Here is a 25334-nt window from a genome sequence, read left to right as displayed (position 1 = left end):
GTTTTAAATTATTTCTACCATGACTTTGTCATTAAGACTTGTTTTTCTGACAATAAAGCATATTATTTTATTGTATTTTTCTGTTAGCCAGCTACCACCCTCAAACGTCGCAACTTGTGCGAGCTAAGGATTGTCGAGGTCTTATCTCTCAACGTGCGATTCCTGGCAAGTCCCTGTCTCTAGGTTTTAATAAAGTATAAAACCAAAGGGCTTCTTTGTTATATTTCAAATAACCTTTGAAATCTAGACACATGCATGCAGGATTTCCAGGTGTTTCTGTTCTATATATACAGTAAGAATCCCGTTACAAAAAAACCAGTTATACTTATTTATTTCAGAAAATCTACTATATAAAAATGGATGTTTGTTGGTTGGTAGGTAATTGATAAACTTCTTCATCGCTCAACTGATCGTGATGATAGCCTAAAAACCTTCATAGATCAATTTTTCTGTAACTCGCCACTAGATGGGGCTGTAGAACAATTTTTTGAAAGCACTGTTCTATAACGCTGCGCACGCCTAAGTTCGTTGATTCTGATTCTGTTAAAACATTGAAACAGCAGCGATACAGCAACATAGTACTAGCAAATGTATAAATCTCACCGTAGGATTGTAGCCATTTAGTACTAGATGTCTTGCCAGTCTTATTAAAAATTTCGACTCGTGCACATTCCTCTTGCTATTATCCTTGCAAATGTCTTCTTGTTCTTGATGATCCAAGAAATAAAGACACTTTTCTACTCCAAGAGTCTGAGGTCGATTACTGACAGAAATGTGATCTTCTAAGACTGGATAAATTGCAGGTCTGATAAGACAAGATATTTCCGGGCGCATTCGATGTTGAACGGTCAAAGTGTGGCACTGGATTTTGTTATTGATCATCCTCTCGAACAAACTGATACCTGTAAAATGACAGAAAATGTTTGCAATTATACATTCCACCAAATATATGTACATATATGGGCTTTCACTTAGCCTTTCTGGTGAAATACTCATGAAAGTACCCAATAGAAATCAAATATTCAGTAAATGTGGATTCGTTATGACTTTCATGTGTATGGTATGACTTTCATGTGTATGGTGTGACTTTCATATGTATGGTATGGATGTCATGTGTATGTTATGACTAATGTGTATGGTATGACTTTCATATGAATGGTATGACTTTTATGTGTATGGTATTCACAGTCAATGCAATACATTACAATTAATATTATGGAAGTTACAATACCTAGACCATATTTGGTTTCAATTTTGAAGTTCGCGGTGGTTGGCTTCAGCTGTTGATGATCGCCGATGAGAATTAAATGTCTGCAGTGAGGCGTCAAAGAACTTATGATGTGAGCTTCCAGCACCTCGGCGGCTTCCTCCACGATCACTATCGGACTCTTGAGGGATTGCAAGGAAGACTGAAGACGAGCCGCACCTGTAGTTGTCATTCCGACGACTAGACTGCCTAGAATAACATTGTAACTTCAAAATTTGAAAATTTGCATACTTGGAAGGAAGAATGCCTCAATGGGCCGTATTTGACGTTTGTTAAAGGAAATATAACTATTTCTAATTGAGGCAAGCGAGTTTGACTTTCGAGAACAGAAACGGATAGTTTTCCGAAACGTTAACTATATTTAATATTTCTTTATCATCAGGCGAGTTTCCGGAGAACTGGAAAACCTCATATTTTACTCCAATATATAAACTAGACCGAACATCTGACATTTCTATTCTTAGCGTAATCCCTGAAGTTTTTGAGCGGTTCACAAGGTGATTTAATAGATCTATTAAAGAAATAACGCAAATTTTCAGGGTTAATCATTGCTATGCGGGTGTTCCACAGGGATCACATTTGGGACCACTGTTGTTTAACCTTTCCATTAACGATCAAATTCGCTGCTTCCATGAAAGTAAAGCTTTGCTATTTGCTGACGGTTCAAAATGTTTTCAAATAATTAAATGTGAGGCCGATACGTTGATTCTACAAAACGATATTGATTGCCTATACAACTGGTGAACGTATTCAAAATTATCTCTACTTGTCCCTAGTCGTTAACTAGGCAGGTGCAAACCTTTCATGATTGTTTTCACAGACTCAATCATACAACAGCTTTATCTCCATAATTCTTCGATGAGCTAACTCTTTGAAAAACCTATTCATTCCTAACCTATTTTAATGATATAAAAATGTACAGTCATTCAGCAGAGTATATTAAAAATCATCCAATAGTCAAATCAAGAAGCCTTTAGAAAAATATGAAACATGTTATTGATTAGTTTGTATGAATTCAAAATGATGGATTCTGAATTAGAATCTTGTATATTTCGTATTAATGCTATTTTTGCACCTCTTCGTATTTCACATTTTTTTGTAGTTCAGCTTGATCAAAATAAACAAAAAATCTGTCTTCAGGATCCATGAAAATTCCTGATTAGTATTTTTTTTATTTCACCCTGACACATTAAATTTCAGGTACACTCATACAAGTAAAATGTTCAAAACCAACCGCATCAATACTGAGCTCGAAGAGATGAAAACTATCAACTATCGCCCTCTCTTCTATGTTTTCAATAAATCTATCCAGTCAGGCGTGTTTCCAGATTATTGGAAACAATCTTATGTCACCCCAATATACAAATCGGTTACTAAGTCAGACGTTAATAATTACTGACCTACAATTCCCAAGATATTCGAGAACTTTCTGGCAGATAACATTACCTATGATTGCTCTGGCATCATAATTGAACAACAATATGGTTTTTGTACTAAGAAATCGACTGAATTGAACCTAGTTACCTATTCCCACTTCCTGTCGGAATCTTTGGAGAAGGGCTGCCAGATTGATTTTGTGTATATTGTATTACTCCAAAAGCTCAACAGATATGGTGTAGGTGGGGTATTACTGGAACGTATTAGTAGTTATTTTACTAATAGGACTCAATTGGTTAGAGCAAATTATCACTACTCCACGTTATTTGAAGTAACCTCCGGTGTTCCTCAGGGGCCACACCTCAGTCCCTTATTATTCAATTTATTCATTAACGGCATTATTCATTGCTGCCAGAACGCTAAAGCACTATTATGCAGGTGATTTAAAACTTTTCCTGATTATTAAAACCTCATTGGATGCCCATAGGCTTCAGTCTGACCTTGACAATCTATCAAACTGGTGCTCCTTGAATGGCATGGACTTGAATGCCACAAAGTGTCATGTCATACGCTTTTATCAATACCATGTACCTTCTACCACTTTTGATTACACTTTAACTGGTCATGTCTTGGACTCTGTCAATCAAATAAAAGACCTTGGGGTTGTTCTTGATCCCACCTTGAGTTTCATTCTACATATACTTGCGGCTATCCATAAAGCCATGGAAATGCCGGGGTTTATCAAACGACTAACCCACGAATTCACTTGCCCAACTGCTATTGAAGCCCTTTATTGTTCACTGGTCCGTTCCTCATTGTGTAACTTATATTAAGAACATCGAAAATGTCCAACACTACTTCCTCAGATACACAGAATATAAATTCAGTTGTGCTGAACACCTAGAAACAGTTCATCTACCTACATGTTCAAAACTGCTCCCCTCGACAGCAACAAACATTTTACGTATTATTTTTTTGTTTGAACCACACATTCAATAGTTGCATTCCAAGAATCTTATGATTAGCCAATAATTACGTTGATCTTGAGATGTTTAACATCTCCTTGCATCATTTTAAAACTCAATTAGGGAATACTGCGCTTTAATGTTTCAGTGTATAGGTTACGGTAGTATATGTTTTATCGTAGCTCATTATTTTTGTCGTTTTATACTCTAAAATTACCCCCTTTTTAAACTTTAAATGTACCCCTTTCAAGCTATTCTTAGTTGCAATTTGTAATTCAGTACATTATCTGATTTTATTTTAATTATAATTCAACATTGTAATTTCTACTTTGAATGGGCTTGCCCGTAAATGAAAAAATAAATAATTCTACTTGATATTTCATATCAAAAACCCATACTCTTCATGATTTTTGCATCCTCCATATCCCGCATTTCGGAATAGACTGAGTACAATTTCCGAAAACTCCTGTTGACCTCTTCTTTGCGTGCCCTCAATTTGGCGACATAAATATCTAGCCACTGGTAATAGAGCTTCCAGCGATCTTTAGACGACATGTTGTGAGGATTCGCCAAATCGACAAACTCTGGAGGCGAATTACTATTGACTCTTTCGCCTAGTCTCATCTGCAAAAAAGTACACCAATAAAGCTTTCAAAAACCGCTTTTCAATAAGAGTTATTAACAGTTTAGATGTTTTGATATGTGATGGGATTTGCTTTACAACCAAAATGAAGTTGGAAAATGAAATATTCATCGAGACTAACTGAAAAAATATAAAGATATTTTTGAAACCAGAGCAAAAATTGAAAAACACTACAAGTGATTTCAAAATACACTTGTAAGTTTTTCACAAAACCTGAGAAAAGTAATTGGTTCTTCGATGTTTCTGGGTTTATTAGCCGCGTTCAGTTTAATCGTGGATGGATTTCTAGTTCTCCTGTAACAAGTTGGATATATTATATTTTTCGTTGAATTTTAGATACCAAAACACATGTGTTTTCGTATGAAAAGGGAACCTTATCATCTTTCAGAAATAACCTTAAGGCCAACAGAGCCAAGCCATTTGAAGGAAAAGTCGTTAAAATAACTGTTTGATGCCAAGAAATTCGATATTTTGAAACATTCAACCTCATAATTCATTTCATTATCTTTCGTTAAGGGTCGAAAATATGTTATCCATTCTGTATACCCCATTTAGAATAAAAGTCCAAAAAGCAATTAAACGTATAATAAATATCAAAATTTATGTTCCGAGGGGTTAGAGTGCCAGCCTTAATTTTAACGACATGATAAAATTAATGTCTGACATAGTCTACATACCACTATTCAAAACAGCAAAAATATCAAAATGACCCTTGCAGTGACATCTATATATAAGTAGCAGACTCACGACATTAGAAATGTCGGGAACTAGACGGTAATTCTTGCGGGCTTATCCGCTGGACATGTAGAGGACGTAGAGTACCAGTTCCGGAAATAATTTCAGACTTTCTGATTGGTGGGAATTTTTATGAGATTATTTGAATTACATATCCTAATAGAGTTAAGGTGGAAATTTTTGGGAGAGAATTAAGTCAGTCGTGCGCGGACCCCAGGGTCGTTTAGGGGCTCTTGCCCGGGGCAGTTCGCCCCTTTGGGGAGGTTGCTGGGAAAGCTAGGGTCGCGAGGGGATTTCAGTAGTGCGATGAATATTCGCGGTTTATTTGACTAGCTGACTTGAGGTAAAATGTCAGGAGCGTACGAAGTCAGAAGTAGGCCGGTTGAATTTCCTCCAGAGTTTCGGGAAATACTCGAATAGAGTGAAATACGGTTTCGAGAAGTGATCTCGATATTTGGGAGTTATTCGCGTTTTATTTGGCTAGCTGACTTGAGGTAAAAAGTCAGGAGCGTACGAACTCAGAAGTAGGTCGGTTGGACTTTCTACGAAATTCTGAGTGACTTCTGGAGGTACTGAAATACGAGGTAGTTCAGGTCACCGTTTTGCGAGGTGTTTTGGAATTGATAAATAATCGAGGTTTAGTTGATTTGAGGCAAAGTCAGTGGTGCGCGGAGATTTGGTGAATCCAGTTGAATTTCCTACAGTAGCTGGAAATTCTAGAGGAAATTTTGAGTGCATTGAAATATTGAGATATTTCAAGTCACGGTTTAGAGAAGTGATACTAATTGGGTTTAGGAAGTATTCGCGGGTTTATTCAATTTAGTGATTTAGAGATTTTTTCGAGTTCCTGGTAAGGGTTTTTGGGGAAATAGTGGTTTTTGTTGGAGTTTTCAGGGGAGTCCGTCTACGACAATTTTGGTGAGCGTATTTTAAACAATTCTGATATATAGTGTAGATGTTAGAGTAGAGTAGAGTATTAGTGAACATTTACCATAATAATATAGCTACGAATCGGGTTCCCTTTTCATTTTATTAGGTTATTATAGGTCATAGTAATTTCCTACGTTATACAGGGAGGAGCGATTAAGTGGGTCTCTTGATAGTTTCTAAGAGTTGTATTTTAGTTGGTTTTATAGCATAGCTAGTAGAATTCAGGCAAGGCATATCTATGCTCTGAGTGAAGTTACTTAAATTTTCATAGGAATACTCCTGTCATTTTGTTTTAGTAGTTTACCCATAGTTTGCTCATGGTTATAATTATATATTTCTTTTTCTTTTATATAGTGTAAATAACGTTCAGTATTAATTTTTGTTCATTTATATTTTTTTTATTGTTAATCCGATTATTCTGCCAACTTTACTCATCAATAAAGTTGGTTTGTGAAAACTCTGCTAATATTATTTCATTCCCTCAAACCCCTAAAAGACCACGCATTTAAGCCGTGGCCGAATCCAGTCTCTGAGGATATAATCGGTGACATAACCTAGCCATTTCTCCACGAAGATTAGAAGGTAGGAAAAATTCAGCTGTTGACCAAGTTGCCTACTAATTCTCAATCCGTGTGATCAGGACGGATTTCAAACTTTTCCTGATCAGGTGGCAGCACCTCTCACGCTACCAAACTAAATTGAGAAAATAAATACCTTTGGCTGAACGATCCCATATACAGGGGGGTGAATTTTTCTGGTGCGAGTAAACTGAGATGATAATTATATATTCATTGTATATCAGTGTATATCAACCCCATTCAGGTGGTAGGTGCATTTTGAGCTTTTCCATCAGTCCTGAGAGTTTCATCGTTCCATCTCGAATATTACGGAAGATACGGGGTGTTTCCATAAGAAGTGAGACACATTCGGATTTTTCAGGACTAAAATTTTTTCAGGAAAAAAGTGTAATCGTAGTAAGTTGGTAGTCCTGATCACGAATCTGAAGGAATGTTGAGCCTATTTTGCCCCCTAATATGTTTTACCGTAAAAATGGGGTGTTCCATCGCGAGTGGCGGACAGTGTATATCACTTTGGCCAACCCCATTCAGGTGGTGGGTGCAGTTTGAGCATTTCCATCAGTCCTGAGAGTTTCATCGTTCCACCTCGAATATTACGGAAGATACGGGGGTGTTTCTATGAGAAATGAGACACACTGTATGTGTATATGTGTATATACATATAGATGTAAATCTGTGCTCAATCTCTTTTTATTTTTACTAGTTTGTAGTACAACTGACTTATCTTATATGCCCAAGTGTATAAAAAATGGTGAATGAAAATTATTATTATTATTACCATCATCATATTGAAGTCTTGTATAAACTTCAGCAAGTTGATATATTTAGCAGTTCAAAAATTGGTCAGACCGCTTTCATACAAGAATGTTAGTATAAACGAAATATTTTTAGGTATAATTCAACACCCATAAACAAACTACAAACCTTCAAATATTCTATTTCACTTTCGATTTTATACAATTCGAAAGTAAGTATGTCCCTTCCGCAGTCTCGATTCTTTAGATGTGGTTCGTTTTCCAACACCTGCACTTCTCGTAGCATGCTTTTTTGTCTGTCAACCATCGATTCTAAATCGATAAGTTTTCGAAAAGGCTCCACTTTGATATTTTCGAAAATCTGATCGACCACAATCTCGTTAACGTCTCCATTCACATCTTTCTCTTCTTTATCGATGACTGCCGGCTCATTCGTCTGCGGAGTTGGATCCACTTTCTAGAAAAGTAACAGATGTTTATGGTTTCGAAAGACGACTATATGATAATTATCTAAACCAGTGAATAGGCAAATATGGTCTCTGAGAATGGCCTTTTAGATCACCTGATATGACACCCTTAGATTTTATGTGTGGATTCGTGAAATCAAAAGCATTCTGTAACGAAACTGAAGCCGCCCCTGACCCGATATCCCGGCCACCGGCCAACGTACAAACACATGACATCACCGCGAAAGAATGCAGTCGGAAACCGCCGGTAAAACTCTAGTCGAGTACTGAACCGATTACAGATTTCTAGAAAGAACCGCACCAGTATTGATGAATAGTTACAAATTTCTCTAAAGAACTTTATGATTGTGAACTAATCCAACCTAATATTGCAGATCATTTATCCCATATATTAACTTTTAAGAAAACAAAGAGTAACGAGTAATGAGAAGGAAAATTCAATTAAATCTGTTCTGGTAAAAAGACAACTCAATGCAAGTAGCATTAACGAATTACAAACTAGACTCAGTAGGTACTATAATTTGGTTTCCAATATTATATAATGTGACAATTCATGACGGTTTCTCATATTTTCTAGAGTTCCTCTCCTGGTGCTTCGATGTATCACGTCCTAAAAGACAAACTGTTGTCAATAAAGACAAAAAAAATACTGGATTTCTAATGATGTAGCCCAGAAAAGACAATATCTTAAAGACATGCTCCATTTAATTGTAGCAGGTCAACAAGTCGACCCTAGCAATATGGCTGTATACAAAACTAGACTAAAAGAACACAAAAAAAACGTTAAGCAGAATAAGAAGTTACTTTTCTACAAAAATTTACAATGCCAATAACAAAACTAAAGAAACCTGGAATATAATAAACAGCGAGATGGGAAAAAAAAACAGATCTAGTGCTGAAAATATTACACTCAATCATAATTCAATTCTTGTTGATGACTCTCCTGTTATAGCCGAACTATTCGCTCATCATTTTGCAAATTCTGCTGAGACTGCAATCTCGCGTCACTTAGGTCGAAATCTAACGTTAACATTACCTTGTACAGTCAATACAAACATCATTTTAGTACACCCGTTTGAGAATGGACCAATTACTGAACAGGAAATTCACACTGCATTGAGGTTAATGAAAAATAAAAACTCAAGTGGATCAGATGATGTCAATAATAGTTGTTAAAGAAATAATTGATCTTATTGCAATTCCTTTTACTTATTTAATAAATCAGTCATTCATACAAGGTTACTTCCCAGAAGAGTTTAAGAAAGCCATAGTTATTCCTCTGTTTAAAAAAGAAGATAAAAATAAAATAGAAGATGTTTTCGACTAACCCACCTTGTATCTGAAGAAATACAATACAGCTATAAAACTTTTAATCCGATTATGTAGGTATTTTGAGTGGAAATGAGTGACTAGTGTCGTAGAGTATATGATTAAAACATTATTTACTTTAAATAAATAAATATATTAATATTCTTAAACTGTAGGTACTGTAAACTGTATTTTTATTTTAAAAAAATTTCTTTATTTTATTCAAAAATAATAAGTTACTTGCAATTTGTAAAAGATACATTTATTTAATTAATACCTATTTTTAAATGATATAAACTACGATTACTTACAAAACTATTCAAATTCAAAATAAACAGGATCATCTTCGGAATCCGAGTCGTCTTGCAGGTTAATAATTAGCGGTTGTGTCTCTACAGTCGCATCAATTATCAATTATATTGTCAAGATCCCACATTTTTTGTTCTTCTTCTATTGCATGTTTTACTGCATCTCGCCAATTTTGTTCTGTAATATGTTGTAAAGACTCATATAACAATTCACGTACAGCTTGTATTTTATATGACGTATTTTTTCTAGCCACATAGCTTTTCATTTGTGCCCAAATGAGTTCAATTGGATTTAATTCGCAGTGGTAGGGTGGAAGTCTAAGGACTGTGATGTTTCGTCTTTCCGCCATTTTGTCAACTACGTATTTCTTGAACTTAGATTTGTGTTGCCGGGCAATTTTTAAAAGTTCTGCTTTAACCATTCCATCTTCGTAAGGCAGGGACTTATTCCGCAGCCAGTCAATGATATCCTGTTTCTTCCACGCAGTCGTTGGAAGTCTTTCAACTAGTCGTGAATGATAAGGTGCATTATCTAATACTATAATTGAGTTTGGTGGTATATGTTCAATCATCTGCTCAAAATACTCTTCGAAAACATCAGCTGTCATCTCCTCGTGATAGTCTTTTGTGCTTTTGGATTCAAATTCCAACAAACCATGCTTAGCAAATCCTTTTTCACTGCCAATGTGAGAAACTATTAATCTACTGCCTTTACCAGAGGGTGGGAAAATACCAGTAGACCAACCTTCCATAAAGGCTTGCCTGGAGCTTGATATATTTTTATCTGTCCAAATTTTTGTGAGAGTATGACCTGCGTTTACCCACGTTTCGTCCTGATAGTAAATTGGCCTTCCTTCAGCCCGAAATTTTCGTATAGATCTTAGATACTTTCTTCTCCAACATATTATCTCTTCCCGGTCAATCAAAAGTGATTTTCGGTCTGATTTCTCCCACCGGAAATTTAATTCTTTTAAAACTTGCCACAATTTGGTTCGTCCGACATGAGGCAAATCCGGGTCGTCTCTAACTTCTTGTAAAATTTTGTTTAAGTTGGGTATTTCTTTTTTGTAAAAAAATTCGTGAATTTTCCTTCGAATACCATGTTTGGCAAATTCATCAATTTCAATAGGTTTTCTCCCCCTCTTTAAGTATTCGTTTGTATTTGGGTTAGCTATACCTTTTTTTTCTTTCTGATAGGAACCTATATATTGTTGACTCCCCTACGCCCGTCATGTTGGCACAACTCTTGATTATGTTCTGAACAGTGTTTGTGGGATTCTGAGAAACCAGAGCATCGTGAACGTTCAAAACAATAGTCTTCTCTCTTGGTGAATAGACAGACTTACTGACTGTACGCAACAGTACCGGTGTAAAACTTGATGATGTTGATGATGATGACGAAGCCATCGCAAGCAATCAAACAAAACAAGCAGGAACGAAAGGTACGTATATGTTTGTAGGAATATGAAAAAAAGTTACTCACGCACTGCACAAAATTCGCAAAATAAATATTAGAGACGTTAATTACTGCCTTAGACGCCGAAACACCAACGAGCCGTAAATTAAATGCGATTAAAAAATGTACTAAACCAAAAATTATTTTCGTTCGTAACAACTTCACCCTTTCAAGGCAAGTTTCGAATATAAACTGAAGCTTTATATTTAATGAATAAACACCTCAGGAACCTCCGCCTATGATTTTACGAGTTTTACGACCGTTTTATGACTTGGGCCCTCATTTTGTGCTATCGACAAATTATGAACGGACTATAGAATAGTGAATTACCTAGAGTCAAATAATCTGATATGTAATAATCAACACGGATTTCGAAAACACCATTCTATAAAAACAGCGACCTACAACTTTCTTAATATCATATACTCTGAAATTGATATTAACAATTTTGTAATAAGTATATTTTTTGATCTGTCAAAGGCATTTGACACTGTGTCCACATAATCTTGGTTAAAATCCTATATAAGTGGTCGTCAAATATAATAATTTCGTGTCCAAGGAACATGACGTAACATTAGGAGTTCCTCAGGGATCAGTATTGGGACCTTTACTGTTTGTAATATTTGTTAATGATGTTATTGATATTGATAATTGTTATATAACTATGTTTGCAGATGATACCACAATGACAAATACTGGAGCCACATTAGAAGATATACTAACAAGGGACAAAGATGTTATTGATAGATTTACTTCATGGTGCCAACGTAATCATTTAATATTGAATACCTCTAAATCTGTCTCACTGAAATTTTATAACAGAAAAAATAACATCCCAAGGGAAATTGACCTTACTGATGAAATAATGATGTCACGTGACGTAAAATTTCTAGGAACTATATTAGATGAATCTCTAAATTGGGCTCTGCATATTGATAGTGTCTGCAAGAAACTAAATTCAGCTTTTTTTGCAATAAAACAAATGAAATTGTGTGTAGATTCACAAAGCCTTCTAAGCATATACTTTGCAATGGCATATCCACATGTTTCTCTAAATATTATGTCATGGGGATGTGGTAGAGATTTTAATAAAATATTTGTTGCCCAAAAACGTATTATAAGATTAATTTTTTATATGAACTATCGTGATAGCTGCAAACCTATACTCATAAGGGAAAACTTGTTATCAGTTCCATGCATGAAATGTGTAACATATTTAAGAAGTCACCTTGCATCTTTTGAAGTGAATGCGGCTACTCATAACTATTGTATACGTCATGGTGATATGTTGAGAATACCCCCTCACAAAACAACTAAATTTAAAAATTCTCCACTATATAACTCAATGACACTGTACAATAAACTACCAAACGGAATTAACGGAAAAACAGATTTTTTTTTTAAATGCTATTAAGGAGTCTAAATCGTATGAAATATTTAAGAATAACACTAAAAAATTCTTAATAGAAAAGTGTTTCTATAGCATACAGGATTATTTAGGACAAAAATTCTAATTTTAAGATTCTTATTATTAATTTATACCTTCTATAACTGTGGTACCCATATTCTGTTGTGATATTTGTTTTAGTTTTTTTATTTATATATGACAAATAACGATTTTAATTGTTTTTATATTATATAGTACTTCTATCGACTTACCATATGTTCATTAGTTACCGAAATATTATTATTATTTATGCAGATGACCTTCGTACCATACACGGTCGAAAGCCTTCGAGATGTCTAAAAGAACGACATGAACTTTACAATTATCGTTTAGCTTTGCTATGGTATTTTCGACCAGTTTTCGAACAAACAAAATTAATTCCAACTAGGAAGGATGTACCTTCCACTGCGCCACCTGCAGACAAGGTCCGGAAACAAGTCCGAAACCGGTCTACTTGTGACGAATCTTCCAAATGGAAGACGTTGCACAGGTGCCTGATGGTTTTACTTCAGCTTTCTGCGCGGCATTAGCTGGGTTAGTCGTTGTTTTTTCGTGGGGCGTCTGCCACACGTACCTACAACTACTAAGTCGGAGCAAACCGCTGACACGTGTTTCTGGCTATTGGCCTCATAATATTTGGACGATATACATATCTCTCCCCCTCCCTCTCTTACCTGTTGTTTCCTATTCCTCTGACGCTTTTTTCTACCATTGCGATAACTGTACTTTCCTCCACTAAGCAACCACCTGACGATATCATCTCCACTTGCGGCATCAAACCAACTGCCGTAGTAGCCAGGAACAATGTCGCGAAATACCTCGAATGTGACCACACTGGTATTTTTTTCAATTTCGCTCAAATATTCGGTAATAGTCGATATCTCGTTGATGCTAGACTGCACCCTGTGTCGTTTTTGACTAACCACAGAATTGTAGTTCAAATGGATTCTCTTTTTCCGAATATTGTAGTTGTACAGCTTTTCGTTCTTTGACTGTCCCCCCACCCTCAGTATATTCTCGGTGACCGGAAGTATCCCTTCGAGAAACTGGTCTAGGGCGTGGTTAGTGAAACAGATAACGAGAATCGGGGTGTTTTTGAACCAGATATGCATGTTGCGCAGCAGCGTGTGGACAATTTTCAGACCTAGGAATGTTTTGCCCGTACCTAGAGAATATTTAAAAGTCAAGATTGCAAGAAGTTAGTATAGGAATCGTGATATTCATATTTTGGTAAAATTCAAAGAATGAAAATAAAAAAATGATGCTGAAAAAGGAGCAGATAACAATAGGACTGGTGGTGCAGAACAAAAAATCTTCATCATCTGCAATATGTGATGGACTTGGCCGTTACTTGTTGAAAAGCCATAACATACTCAAGCAACATTTGTGGGATTTCAACTGGGCACTTTACAAAACCGCAACATAATAATATTATGATGCATCTTCTACTGGTTTGTCAGCGACTGCTACCCAGCTCTGTTAGTAATCACATCGAAAACTGAGATCGTATTGCCATCGCCCTCTAGTGGTTTGGGTAAGTACTAAAAATTTCACATGACACGAAAATGTCACTTCCGAGCTTCTATGGGCATTGTATTAATTGACAATAGTTTCTTCAAGCATTTCCATACAATGATATAGGCGATTTCATATAATGTATAAAACCGCTTGAGGAAGCTACTTCATAGCGTAAAACACGTGTTGCGTTTTCATACAATGAGATAGGATGTTTCATAAAATGTATAAACACGATTGAGGAAGATATTTTATTGCGGTTTCGTAAACTGTTAACGAAACGGTAACACGTGTTTAGCTATACAATAGCTTCCTTAAGCGTTTTTATACAATGAGATAGGCGTTTCCATACAATGAGATAGGTGGTTTCATAAAATGTATAAAAACGCTTGAGGAAGCTACTTTATTGAGGTTTTGTAAACTGTTAACAACACGTGTTTAGCTATACAATAGCTTCCTTAAGCGTTTTCATACAATGAGATAGGCGTTTCCATACAATGAGATATGCGGTTTCATAGAATGTATAAAAACGCTTGAGGAAGCTACTTTATTGAGGTTTTGTAAACTGTTAACGAAACGGTAACACGTGTTTAGCTATACAATAGCTTCCTTAAGCGTTTTCATACAATGAGATGGGCGTTTCCATGCAATGAGATAGGCGGTTTCATACAATGTAAAAAAAACGCTTGAGGAAGCTACATTATTGAGGTTTTGTAAACTGTTAACAAAACGGTAACACGTGTTTAGTTATACAATAGCTTCCTTAAGTGTTTTCATACAATGATATAGGCGTCTCCATACAATGAGATAGGCGTTTCCATGCAATGAGATAGGCGTTTTCATAAAACGTATAAACACGCTTGAGGAAGCTACTTTGTTGCGGTAACACGTGTTAGCTATACAATAGCTTCCTTAAGTGTTTCCATACAATGAGATAGGCGTTTCCATGCAATGAGATATGCAGTTTCATAAAAAGTATAAACACGCTTGAGGAAGCTACTTTGTTGCGGTAACACATGTAAGCATACAATAGCTTCCTTAAGCGTTTCCATACAATGAGATAGGCGTTTCCATGCAATGAGATAGGCGGTTTCATAGAATGTATAAAAATGCTTGAGGAAGCTACTTTGTTGCGGTAACACGTGTTTAGCTATACAATAACTTCCTTAAGCGTTTTCATACAATGTGTTGCAGTTTTGTGAACTGTTCAATGAAAATCTCACAATGAGATGTTACTTGAGTGTAATATTTACTGACCAAATTGAGCGGTACGCTTCTGATGGTCACTCCATATATCGGGAATGGAATAAAGTACCACAAAGACAAACAGAAAAATTGATCAGCCTATAGCCAAAGACAGCTTTTCATATAACACCCAACAGTATCAAGCTCACCTGGTGGACCTTGGATAACACAGAAATCCTTGGTGAGAGCTGCTTGGAAAGCTGCATCTTGGGACTCATTAAAACCGTAGAACTTCCTTTCGCCCCATTCCAGCGGGCAAAAAGATTGGTCTTCTATCATGTACAACTCGTCTCTTTTCCTCAGAAGATAGTGAGGAGGCCGAATGTTGGTTTTTACCCTGATGATGTAGCGTTCCATGGGAAAATTTTCCTGTTTCATCGTTTTGAGTACGTTCAGTACTTGATAGTAAGGTTCGAAGTAGACGGTACTCTCGACCATAATGTACCGCAGGTCGTACATGTTCTCAGGCAGGTCAACATCTTCACTGAAACCAACGATCAACTGGCCGTTTTCTAACAAATACTTGACGTCGCGTTTGGCCACTTTGGCGAAGAGGACTGTCTTGAAGTTATCGCTGGTGAAGCACAGCAGAGCTCCAAACATGAACCTTCTGGAATTTTCGTACTGGAATATTCTTTTTTTTGTGCTGAAGTCATACTGAATTCGGAAGCATTTTTGCTCTGTCACGGTCTCGGCGTTCAGAAATTGGACGCCTTTGTAGATCCTCACGTCGTCGAGCTTAGCTTTGGGGTTCTTCAAGTACCTGAGAAGAGACGTTTTGGAAATTTGTGATACTTTAAAATAGAATCATGAGACAATTGATGAGTTTCAGTGACATTACCAAATACCTTAATACCAAACACACTTAATATCAATAAATCATAATTATATCAATGATTCATAAATAATAACTCTTTTTAGGGGGGATTCCTAGTAATTGTGGGGATTGTAGGGGTTTTTGATTTGGGCTTTAGGAAGATAAATTTTTGAGAGTTGGAAACACTGCCGGTATTTTCTTATTTTCAATATTTTAAATATTTATTAAAAAATTATTGAGTAATCATTATGCCTTAGTGAGAAACCAAGCTATTTTAACTTTGTGACTCATCTAATTTTACTGAAATGCTTCATTTTTACAACTTTCACATAATTTTTGACACGGCCAACCTCAAAAACAATAAGTCTTAACTTTATTCCGTAAATTCGTATATTAATGTCATTAAAACCTGTTTGTGTTAGGTTGGTAACTGTTAGGTTGGTAACATCTTTGTAACTAATAACCTCAAGCTGGTTGTTACATCCTGTTCCTATTCTGAATACTCATGTTGTAAAGTGTGTTTGTCCTAAATAATAAACTTATTACTATTGCTAACATGTGCTTATTAATTAGTTCATCCAAACAGTTTGTATCTTTTCCCTGATGATGATAATAAAATTTATCGAAATATTGGAATAACGGTTTTTGTTTCACACCGTGACTATACAATTCCTAGCCGTTTCCACATCGGTACCTCATAATAATAACATTTATTCTCAATGATCTTCAGTAATATTCATGTTTTTTCTTATAAGCCTCACCTACATATTGCCCCTCTCAATGGGGCAACAAAATCCTCCCTTAATAAACGAAACTGAACGTCCAAATAGTGTTCCACGTCTCGATAGGGCCCTTCAATGACATTGGGTCTCAGAAAAGGAGCCTTAGGTTGGGTAACTTCCACTGCGCTGGGGTAGACACTAATTTCCCTGAAGTTATTCGGAGGTTCCAACATATTTGCCCCTACCGTAAAAACTTTTGTTTTCTGCTCGATTTCCATTGACAGTTTTTGGGCACTGAAATAAAAAATCGTAGAAACAACTCACATAAATATCAAACATGCGTGACAGAAGACCCCGAAATCAAAACTATTTTGTTAATCTACCGCAACATATCTTCCATCACGCCATCTGTGGGATATTTCCCCAATCAGTGATGGAAGATAGAGACTTACATGTCGAACAACTGGTCAACTTCCTTTTTGATGCTGTCCGATATTTTTAGGCTGTGGGAAGTTTCGATATTGGGTATGTTCAGTTTAGCTGCCTTAAGGAGCTTCAAAGTGACCTCACAGGAAGAAGTTGGGATGATGTCTTGCATGTTGCGCGTAACCTGTATCATGTTGTTCCAGAATTGATCGGTATCTTTCCAAAATTCGGTGTTGCGATTTTTTTCTTGACTCGTCTGCAATTGAATGATTTGGGTAGATATCAAAAACATCTTATTTTCAGCTGGGTTGAACTCAAACGCATATGAAGTTTATCTTCCTATAATATTAGACTCATATCTGAAATCCCTGAAGAATACAATTTGTATATTTTGCTGACTCACATACTATCAATTTTTTCGAAAAGCTTATTGAGTTTATGGAAGATTTTATGAAGTGACATGAATACGGTCTTTCATTACATGATATTGGAACAGGCAAGTAAAAAACAGCACATACTGTATATATATAATCAGATAAAAGGACAATATTGGAACAGGGCATCCGAGTCACATAATAATAATAATATTTTATTGGTTCTTCTGGATCATAACTCAATGATATAGAACAAGTCAGTGTAATATGATATAAATAAACTTATAAAATAAAAAAAATGTATATATAGGATATGAACAGTTATGTAAAATTATATATTAAAACTTATAACTAGGTGAAATTATAATATATTAACATCCCTAGATGACAATCTCAATTCTTCAGTTATATTGATAAGTCATTTATAAACTCTTCAATGGAATAGTAGGCTTTATCAATCAGAAAGTTTTTTAGGAACGGTTTAAATTTTCTTAGTGACATTTTTCCAACATGATTCGGCAATTTGTTAAATAGCCTGATACCCATGAGAATTTGACTTGATTCTGATCTAGCCAGTCTATGATTTGGTATTTCTAACAATGTTGAATTTCTTGTGCCATAATTATTTTTGTTTAAGAAGGTAAAAGGTCGCTGATCCGATTTTACAAAAATCAACAGCTGGTACATATAAATGCATGGGGGAGTTAATATTATTAAAACTTTGAATAGATCTCTGCAGCTAGTACGTCTATTTACACTCTGAATGTTTCTGACAGCTCTCTTCTGTAAAATAAATACCCTTTGTGCCTCACGTGATAGGCCCCAAGCTACTATACTATATGAGATTGTTGAGTGTAATTGGGCATGATAGTACATGAGTACCACCGACTTATCTATAATTTTACTGAGTTGATAGATACAGTAACACATAGGCGTTATTTTTTTACATATTTCATTAATATGTTGATTCCATTTACAATCTTCAGTGAGAGTAAGTCCTAGAAATTTTATTGAATTCACCTGTTTCATTAAACCGTGCTGTAATTTTAACAGTAAATTGTGATCATGACCATTTGGGGCATAACTAAATCTTAGGAAGGATGATTTTTTATCATTGCAGATTAATTTATTGCTAGAAAACCAATCCTGGGTTTATAAAATTTCCCTGTGAGCCAGGTCTACTGTGGATGTAACATTCTTTCCACTAACCATAACTCACGTTATCTTTTTGCTCATAAATTCTGATATGTCATAGTAACATTAATTACATAGAAATTGTTTGAGCTTTCTATTGAAAACATTGACGTTATTTTCCATGCTTATATAGGCAGGCAGATAATTTAGAAATTGAATTCCTTTGTGACAACATTTTAATTTGTTTTTGAGTTTGAAATTTGACTAGTAAATGCGATAAAATGGATTTTCCAATAGGTTTCGTTTACGAGGGTGCTAGAGAAAATAGCTTTGTTTCCAGTTAGTTTTTTTTTAATGAAATTTTTCTAGAAGTTTATAAAAGGTTCATAGAGTTTATTGCAAGTTTTCAGAAAATTTCTTCAATGTTAATGAGGGTTCAATGAAGTAAGATTTCATAGTGTGAATTCGGGGAATTTAAAGTTAATTAGAGTTTGATTCATAGTTTTCAAAGCTTTTTAGAATTGAAAATTCGAAATTTTTGAGGTCACATCATTTTCAACAAGATAAATAATCTGAAATGCAGACATCTGCAATACAAGTTAATGTTAAACTACGTTTCAAACAATAAAAACCCACCTGAATTGCAATAGTAGACACGAACTTGATGACGTTATCAGCAAAAGCGCTCCTCAGGGCAAATTCTAAAAGCTCTATCTTAGATGACTGAAAAGAACATTCGCTTATCTTTGACAAAAGTCGCAGGATCAACACTAGCATATCATTAGACATTTCTCTGTTCTCAAGGACCTCCTTGAAACCATTCTTATCGTTACTCAAAACTAAAATAATGTCCTCGAGGTTTTCCTTCATCAGCAAATCCTGAACCGATCTGAACCCCATTTGTCTCATCTTTTTTGGGTTGTGAGGGCCATTGACAAAGAGTCTAAGATCTTTATTGGGTCTTTTCGGGTTGTGAGGGTCATCGACATTGAGTCTAAGATCTTTATTGGGTCTTTTCGGGTTGTGAGGCCTATCGAGAAGGAGTCTAAGATCTTCATAGGGTCTTTTCGGGTTGTGAGGGTCATCGACAAGATCTTTATTGGGTCTTTTCGGGTTGTGAGGCCCATCGAGAAGGAGTCTAAGATCTTCATAGGGTCTTTTCCTGGTGTTGAGTTCATTTACAGAATGAGGTCTTCGATCTCTACTGCGGCTCCTGCTATGGTGTCCATTTGGAGGGCTGACGGATCTGCCGTTATGCGAACGAGAACTCCGATCTCTTGGACGTGACAAAGTCCTCGGGTGGTCTATGAAATGAAAGAATTGGCTTTAAGAACATATAGTGTGACCAAGTACTAAAAGGTCTACCTTGGGACAAAATTTGAAATGTTTATTGAAGTTTCAGGGCATACTACGATATTTTTTCTTAGTCGAAATTCGGGGTTTTTTATTAGCGATTTTTTTATTGAAAAAATCACTACGCCACTGGATTCAGAGTGCCTCTAAATAGGTGTGACCAAAATTTCATAAAAAATATTCATTATTAACAAAGTTATGACAACTCAAAAATTCGAAAACTCACACAGCTAACAGTCACAAAATATCATTTTTTTTTTATGATTTCAACAATAAAGTGCCGCCAGATAAAAAAAACAAATAGTGTAAATATTTTTAATGAAAATAACGGAATTACATTCACACAATCTACCACGTATTTCGATACATGTGTCGTAGCTTACGAATGTTTCTGATTACGTTCCTTAGTTCTTGAGGGCTTATATCTGCACATACCTGTCGAATTCTTGCACAAAGTTCATTTCTATCTCTTTTCTTCTATCTTTTGTAAACCTTTTGTGTGACAAGTCCCCAGAGAAAAAAGTCCAAAACTGTGAGGTCTGGAGATCTGGGTGGACATTCTATAAACGGACTACCACGGCCTATCCATCGGTTTCGAAAATGTTCATTAAGCCATTGCCTCACATCTCTGGCATAATGAACTGAACACCCATCTAACTGGACAATTAAATTTGATCGTTCAATGATTGGCAGCTCGTGAATAGCATCCCAAAACTCTGAAAATTCTGGAAACCTCTGCGCATTAATGTTTTCCTCAAAAAAAAGGACCAATAATTCGTTCGTTCAATATCCCACACCAGACGTTGATTTTTTGGGAATACTGGCTTTTACAGTGTATTACCCAGTTAGGATTATCCGCTGCCCAAAAGCGACAATTCTGTGATGACACTACTCCATTTGTAGTGAAAGTGGCTTCGTCGGTACATAAAATATTTTTTAGGAAATTTCTATTGTTTGAATATTCCCCTTGGGCCCAGGCGTCTTGCTTCGTCGCCTTCTTGAAGTGTATGTAAAAATTTTGGCTTGAAAGGTTTAATATTCTTCGCCTTGAGACATCTCCGAATAGTTTCTCGTGGAATATTCAAATCTAAAGTGGCATTCCTTATACTGGCATTAGGATTATTTCCGAAATAATCTAAAATGATTTGATCATTCCTGTCATTCCTGTTTCGTCTTTGTACTGGATTATTTTTTAACATCATTGTTGATACTGCATTTACCGTACCGCAGCTAATACGAGGACGATCTATACTCTACAAACCTCTCTAGCACTTCTAACGTCATCTCCCGAAAGGCGTACAATTTCAACTTTCTCTCTTACTCTCAATCTTGCAGCCATGACACAAAATAATTCGAAGAACTGTAAGGTGAATATTGTTGACAATAGTACACTTGAATCTTTCACAAGTGTCAAACTGTAATATCATTTCCATGGCAACTAAGATTTGAATTGAAATATTAGGTCTCAGTTTTAGTTGATTTGCGTGAAAACTTGAATGTAATTCCGTTATTTTCATTAAAAATATTTACGCTATTTGTTTTTTTTCTTTCATCTGGCGGCACTTTATTGTTGAAATCATAAAAAAATATTCTCATGGCTATATCTGTTTTGATATAGGGTGTTTTTTGTAACTGTTACCTGTGTGAGTTTTCGAATTTTTGAGTTGTCATAACTTTGTTAATAATGAATATTTTTTCATGAAATTTTGGTCACACCTGTTTAGAGGCACTCTGAATACAGTGGCGTAGTGATTTTTTCAATAAAAAAATCGCTAATAAAAAATCCCGATTTTCGACTAAGAAAAAATATCGTAGTTTGCCCTGAAACTTTAATATACATTTCAAATTTTGTCCCAAGGTAGACCTTTTAGTACTTGACAAAACAATAATTATTAAAATCGGTTTACAACTTCAAATTTTAGGGGGGTGTTTCCATTAAAAATGGGTCACACTGTATACGATTCTGTGCAATTCAAAGTTGTTATTTTTATTTGAAAATATGTGAAAATAATTATCGGCTAGCTGGGCTGTTCTAATCTGTAGAAAAAGGCTTGGGTAAAACTGAAGTTTATTGAAACTATAGTTTGTAGGCTACGTTAGGTTAGGTCAAAGTGAGTGGGTCTGTTCGACCCACCACCGCAACCCGCAAGGGTTTATTGTGAATATTCTTGCCATCCAGGTGTTACATACAGATAGCGTTACTAGTATTAAATCCATTCCGAAGCTTCTCTTACCTCTCCTCAAAAGAATATAGCTCTCTTCCTAATAAATTCTGGGATAACTATATAACTTCAAAAAAAATTGAGAACGAGGCCCCCGCCTATTATAGATGTATACTGTTGAAGCCAAGGCATGGCTCCTCAATAAATATTTATTCGACTGTGTCGTGGTATATACCTTATCAACCAGGGGTTATAGTGTTAGTAGACGCACTGTTCGACGTTGGTTAGCGAAATTTCGTTCCGGATATTTTAGCCTTGAAGATTAGCCCCGAAATGGTCAATATACAGTAATCCAGGAAGAGTAGTTGAGGACCACCATCTTTTCAAGAACTTCGATACCTTTCTCGTCGGTAGAACCTTCGCCAATTAAGGTCAGACAAAAACGGCCTTCGTCGACTTAATCGAAACCCGAGCACGCATATTTTATGCTGACGGAATTATTCTAACATTCACGAATATCCAATAATAGAAGTTATAGTCCTTGGAAGCATCATTCAAAATTGTTAACTGTACGAAATTTATTTTGAATAAAATTCTAATAATGGGAGCCGTTTTCTTTTTCATTGTTTGAATATTTTGTATCAACAAGATACATTTTCATCTGCATCACATCACAGTTGTGGAGTATAGACTCTTTCGTTATAAAACACGTATGGTTTCTAGAAATTGTTGTTGACAACTTATGATGCCGAAGCCATAATGATTTGATCAATGTTTTCTTCAAAATATCAATTTTAACATTTTTTGTGCACTATACTTCCATTAAAAAATTAGGGCAGTGCCATCAGCAAACATTCGTATTTTATCCAACAAACTTACTGTAGGTAGATAATAAATATATACACGGAATAAAACAGGTTCAAGAATTGATCCTTGCAGAACCCCGCCTTTTATTCCACAAATCTCTCGCTCGTGGACGTATTTTATTTCCCATTCAAAAATAACCAATTTTGAACTGAACCTAATGTTTCAGCTTGAGTTACGATTGTAAAGTGTAAAATTTGAGAAAAATGGAAATGCTGTTTCTGAACAATTATTCAGAAACCATGGAGAGAAATAATTATTTTAGATACAACAACCATTCTTATCCAAAATATTTTTTCAGAAGTGTTCACTTATATTGATTTTTTTTGACTTTGAAGCTTAAAAAAGCTTTTTTCATTCATAAAAAGTAGGAATGGTATTCATATAACACATAATTTATACAGTTTTGGAAAAACTTACCTCCCTGACCACGCCTTGATTCATTCTTGATATGCCGGCTATAATTCTTAGTAGAAAATCTGTTGGTATTCATATTGTTGAAAACTTACGGATTTAAAATAAACCACTGGTACTCATTAACAATAACTAATTGTTTTCACTATGAAATATTTTCCGAAAGTATAAGATCGACTGAAATCTGGTGACTTCTTAATCTGTGATTCTGCATTGCAATGTATACTTCATTCCAAGTTAAATCACTTTGCCAAACATCTTGAGGCAAAGACAAGTTGGGAAAATAACTTGTCAGAAAACTCCAAAAACAAAGATTTACATTCAATAAATATATTATAAATGATTTATTTCTTCAACTACACTCTTTTTTTCACACCTTCAACGACACTTTACTACATAAATAATTTAAAAAGATGGAAAAGTTGATGTTTATATATATAGAATGAGATATTAAAACAGGAAAATGATGGGATTCACATGCATTTATATTTGCGCCACCTGGTGACGAACTTGGGAAATAGAACGTCCATACATTTTTAAGTTATGTTCCAAAAACAACTATGAATGTTGTGTGGGTCGGGAAAAATATCTGGTCTAGATAGGGACGACAAATTGTATTTATTTGCAGGAATACAATCTTTGACATTGTATTTTTTCTGCGATATTGTGATTCTACGGAAAAATCGGTTAGATACGAAGCACGGTTTCCTAAAAACTGGTGAACCAAACGTCAAAATACTAACCGATGAATTTCTTCTTCTTCATTTCGATTCAATGGCCTTAGCAACTAAGGCTATCCGGCCAGTTGGTAACGAACAACCGATGAATTTGTTGTGGTAAGAATGACAATTGGCAGTTGGGACTAGGAAAATTTGAACAGGTGACTGTCAAAAGGTACCTAGGTTACTTTCGTGTTATTTCGAGAGAAATTTTCTGAACCAAATAGATTTTTATTGAAAAGTAACGAATTATATTATACTTTACATACCTATCATTTCATCATTAATATTTTCTAAAGAATTTAAAATCTGTATCGACTCAGGTACTTTTTAACCCTGAGCAGTTCGGGTTATCAATTACTGTCTCATTTGTATCAAGAAAGACATAGAAACCTAGTAAATCGAGTAAAAACTTCGTAAACTTCCAAACTAACAATATTAAGATGACTTGTTTTTGTTCACAAAATTCAGTTTTTCCGTCCTCTTCAGATGAAGTTTCATTTGTCGAATGTCAACGGACCCAGTTTCCTTCTGTTCAGAAAATATAGTAGATGGAAAATACACACTTATAAAGAGGAACTCAGGCTCTTTTTACATCTATCTTAAAATAACACAAAACTCTAGATAACTTACAATCTCAAAACAAACAACTTTTTACAATCGCCCATTCATTTGTTTTCTTGAATGCGGATGATTACACGCTGGAGTGAAGAATAGTAAAGATATTTTTATGCTCATGAAATTTTCCATTAAAAGAGACCTGTGTTTTTAATCTTCCTCTGACAATTCATCAGAACTCATAAGTAACTCTTGAAAAGGAACGACCAACTTCAGTAGTCACTTTGAATATTATAAGATTAATTCATATATAGATTAATATGGACATTCTCAAACTAATGCAATGAACTTGTATTAGTTGTATTTGTTTGAGAATGTCCATATAGGACGAAACTGCAGTAACGTTAGTTACAATTAAAAGTGGTGAAAAACATAGAAATTTTCATTTCTCTTTTCATTAAGAATAATTCATTGGAAAATGTATAGTTTTCAGTTTCCACATCGAAAATAATAAAGCAGTTGACTTATAATGACAATTGACACAGCCGTCCTGTTTCATGTTACCAACAAAAATACATTATTTACGCAACTGCTGTCCAAAGTTTTGAACGGTAGAAAGTATAAAGTGGTTATTTCTCAACGGTTATTTCTGAATCATATATTATATTGATAGTAAATATCGTTTTCATTGATAAAACGAGTGTGAGTTCACATGTTCCATCGGAAAACCAGGTTAATGAGATTTACACTCAGTGCATATTTTTCAGCAAAAACAAAGAAGTGTGAAGAGAAAAT

General features: G+C 35.2%; 1 protein-coding gene across 2 annotated transcripts in view; it reads right to left on the bottom strand.

The window, feature by feature from the left end:
- The window catches only part of LOC111504111 (NFX1-type zinc finger-containing protein 1), a 41249-nt gene extending 17536 nt beyond the window's left edge, over positions 1-23713 (bottom strand). For both annotated transcript variants that reach the window (XM_023158601.2, XM_074180885.1), the window contains exons 1-10: positions 23269-23713; positions 19106-19773; positions 16988-17217; positions 16575-16829; positions 15146-15759; positions 12911-13401; positions 7420-7707; positions 4008-4233; positions 1232-1456; positions 604-902 (exon numbers count right to left, since the gene is read on the bottom strand). In XM_023158601.2, coding sequence (XP_023014369.2) covers positions 604-902; positions 1232-1456; positions 4008-4233; positions 7420-7707; positions 12911-13401; positions 15146-15759; positions 16575-16829; positions 16988-17217; positions 19106-19773; positions 23269-23341 — 3369 coding nt within the window. In that variant the 5' untranslated portion in view covers positions 23342-23713. The remainder of the gene's footprint in view (positions 1-603; positions 903-1231; positions 1457-4007; positions 4234-7419; positions 7708-12910; positions 13402-15145; positions 15760-16574; positions 16830-16987; positions 17218-19105; positions 19774-23268) is intronic.
- Positions 23714-25334: the final 1621 nt, after the last annotated feature.

This window comes from Leptinotarsa decemlineata, unplaced genomic scaffold, assembly GCF_025532065.1.
Source record: "Leptinotarsa decemlineata unplaced genomic scaffold, Ldec_3_MD MMD2_P_RNA_scaffold_2, whole genome shotgun sequence".
NCBI classification, from domain to species: Eukaryota; Metazoa; Arthropoda; class Insecta; order Coleoptera; family Chrysomelidae; genus Leptinotarsa; species Leptinotarsa decemlineata.
Note: the sequence above shows the minus strand (reverse complement) of the source record. Positions and strands in the feature narration are given on the sequence as shown.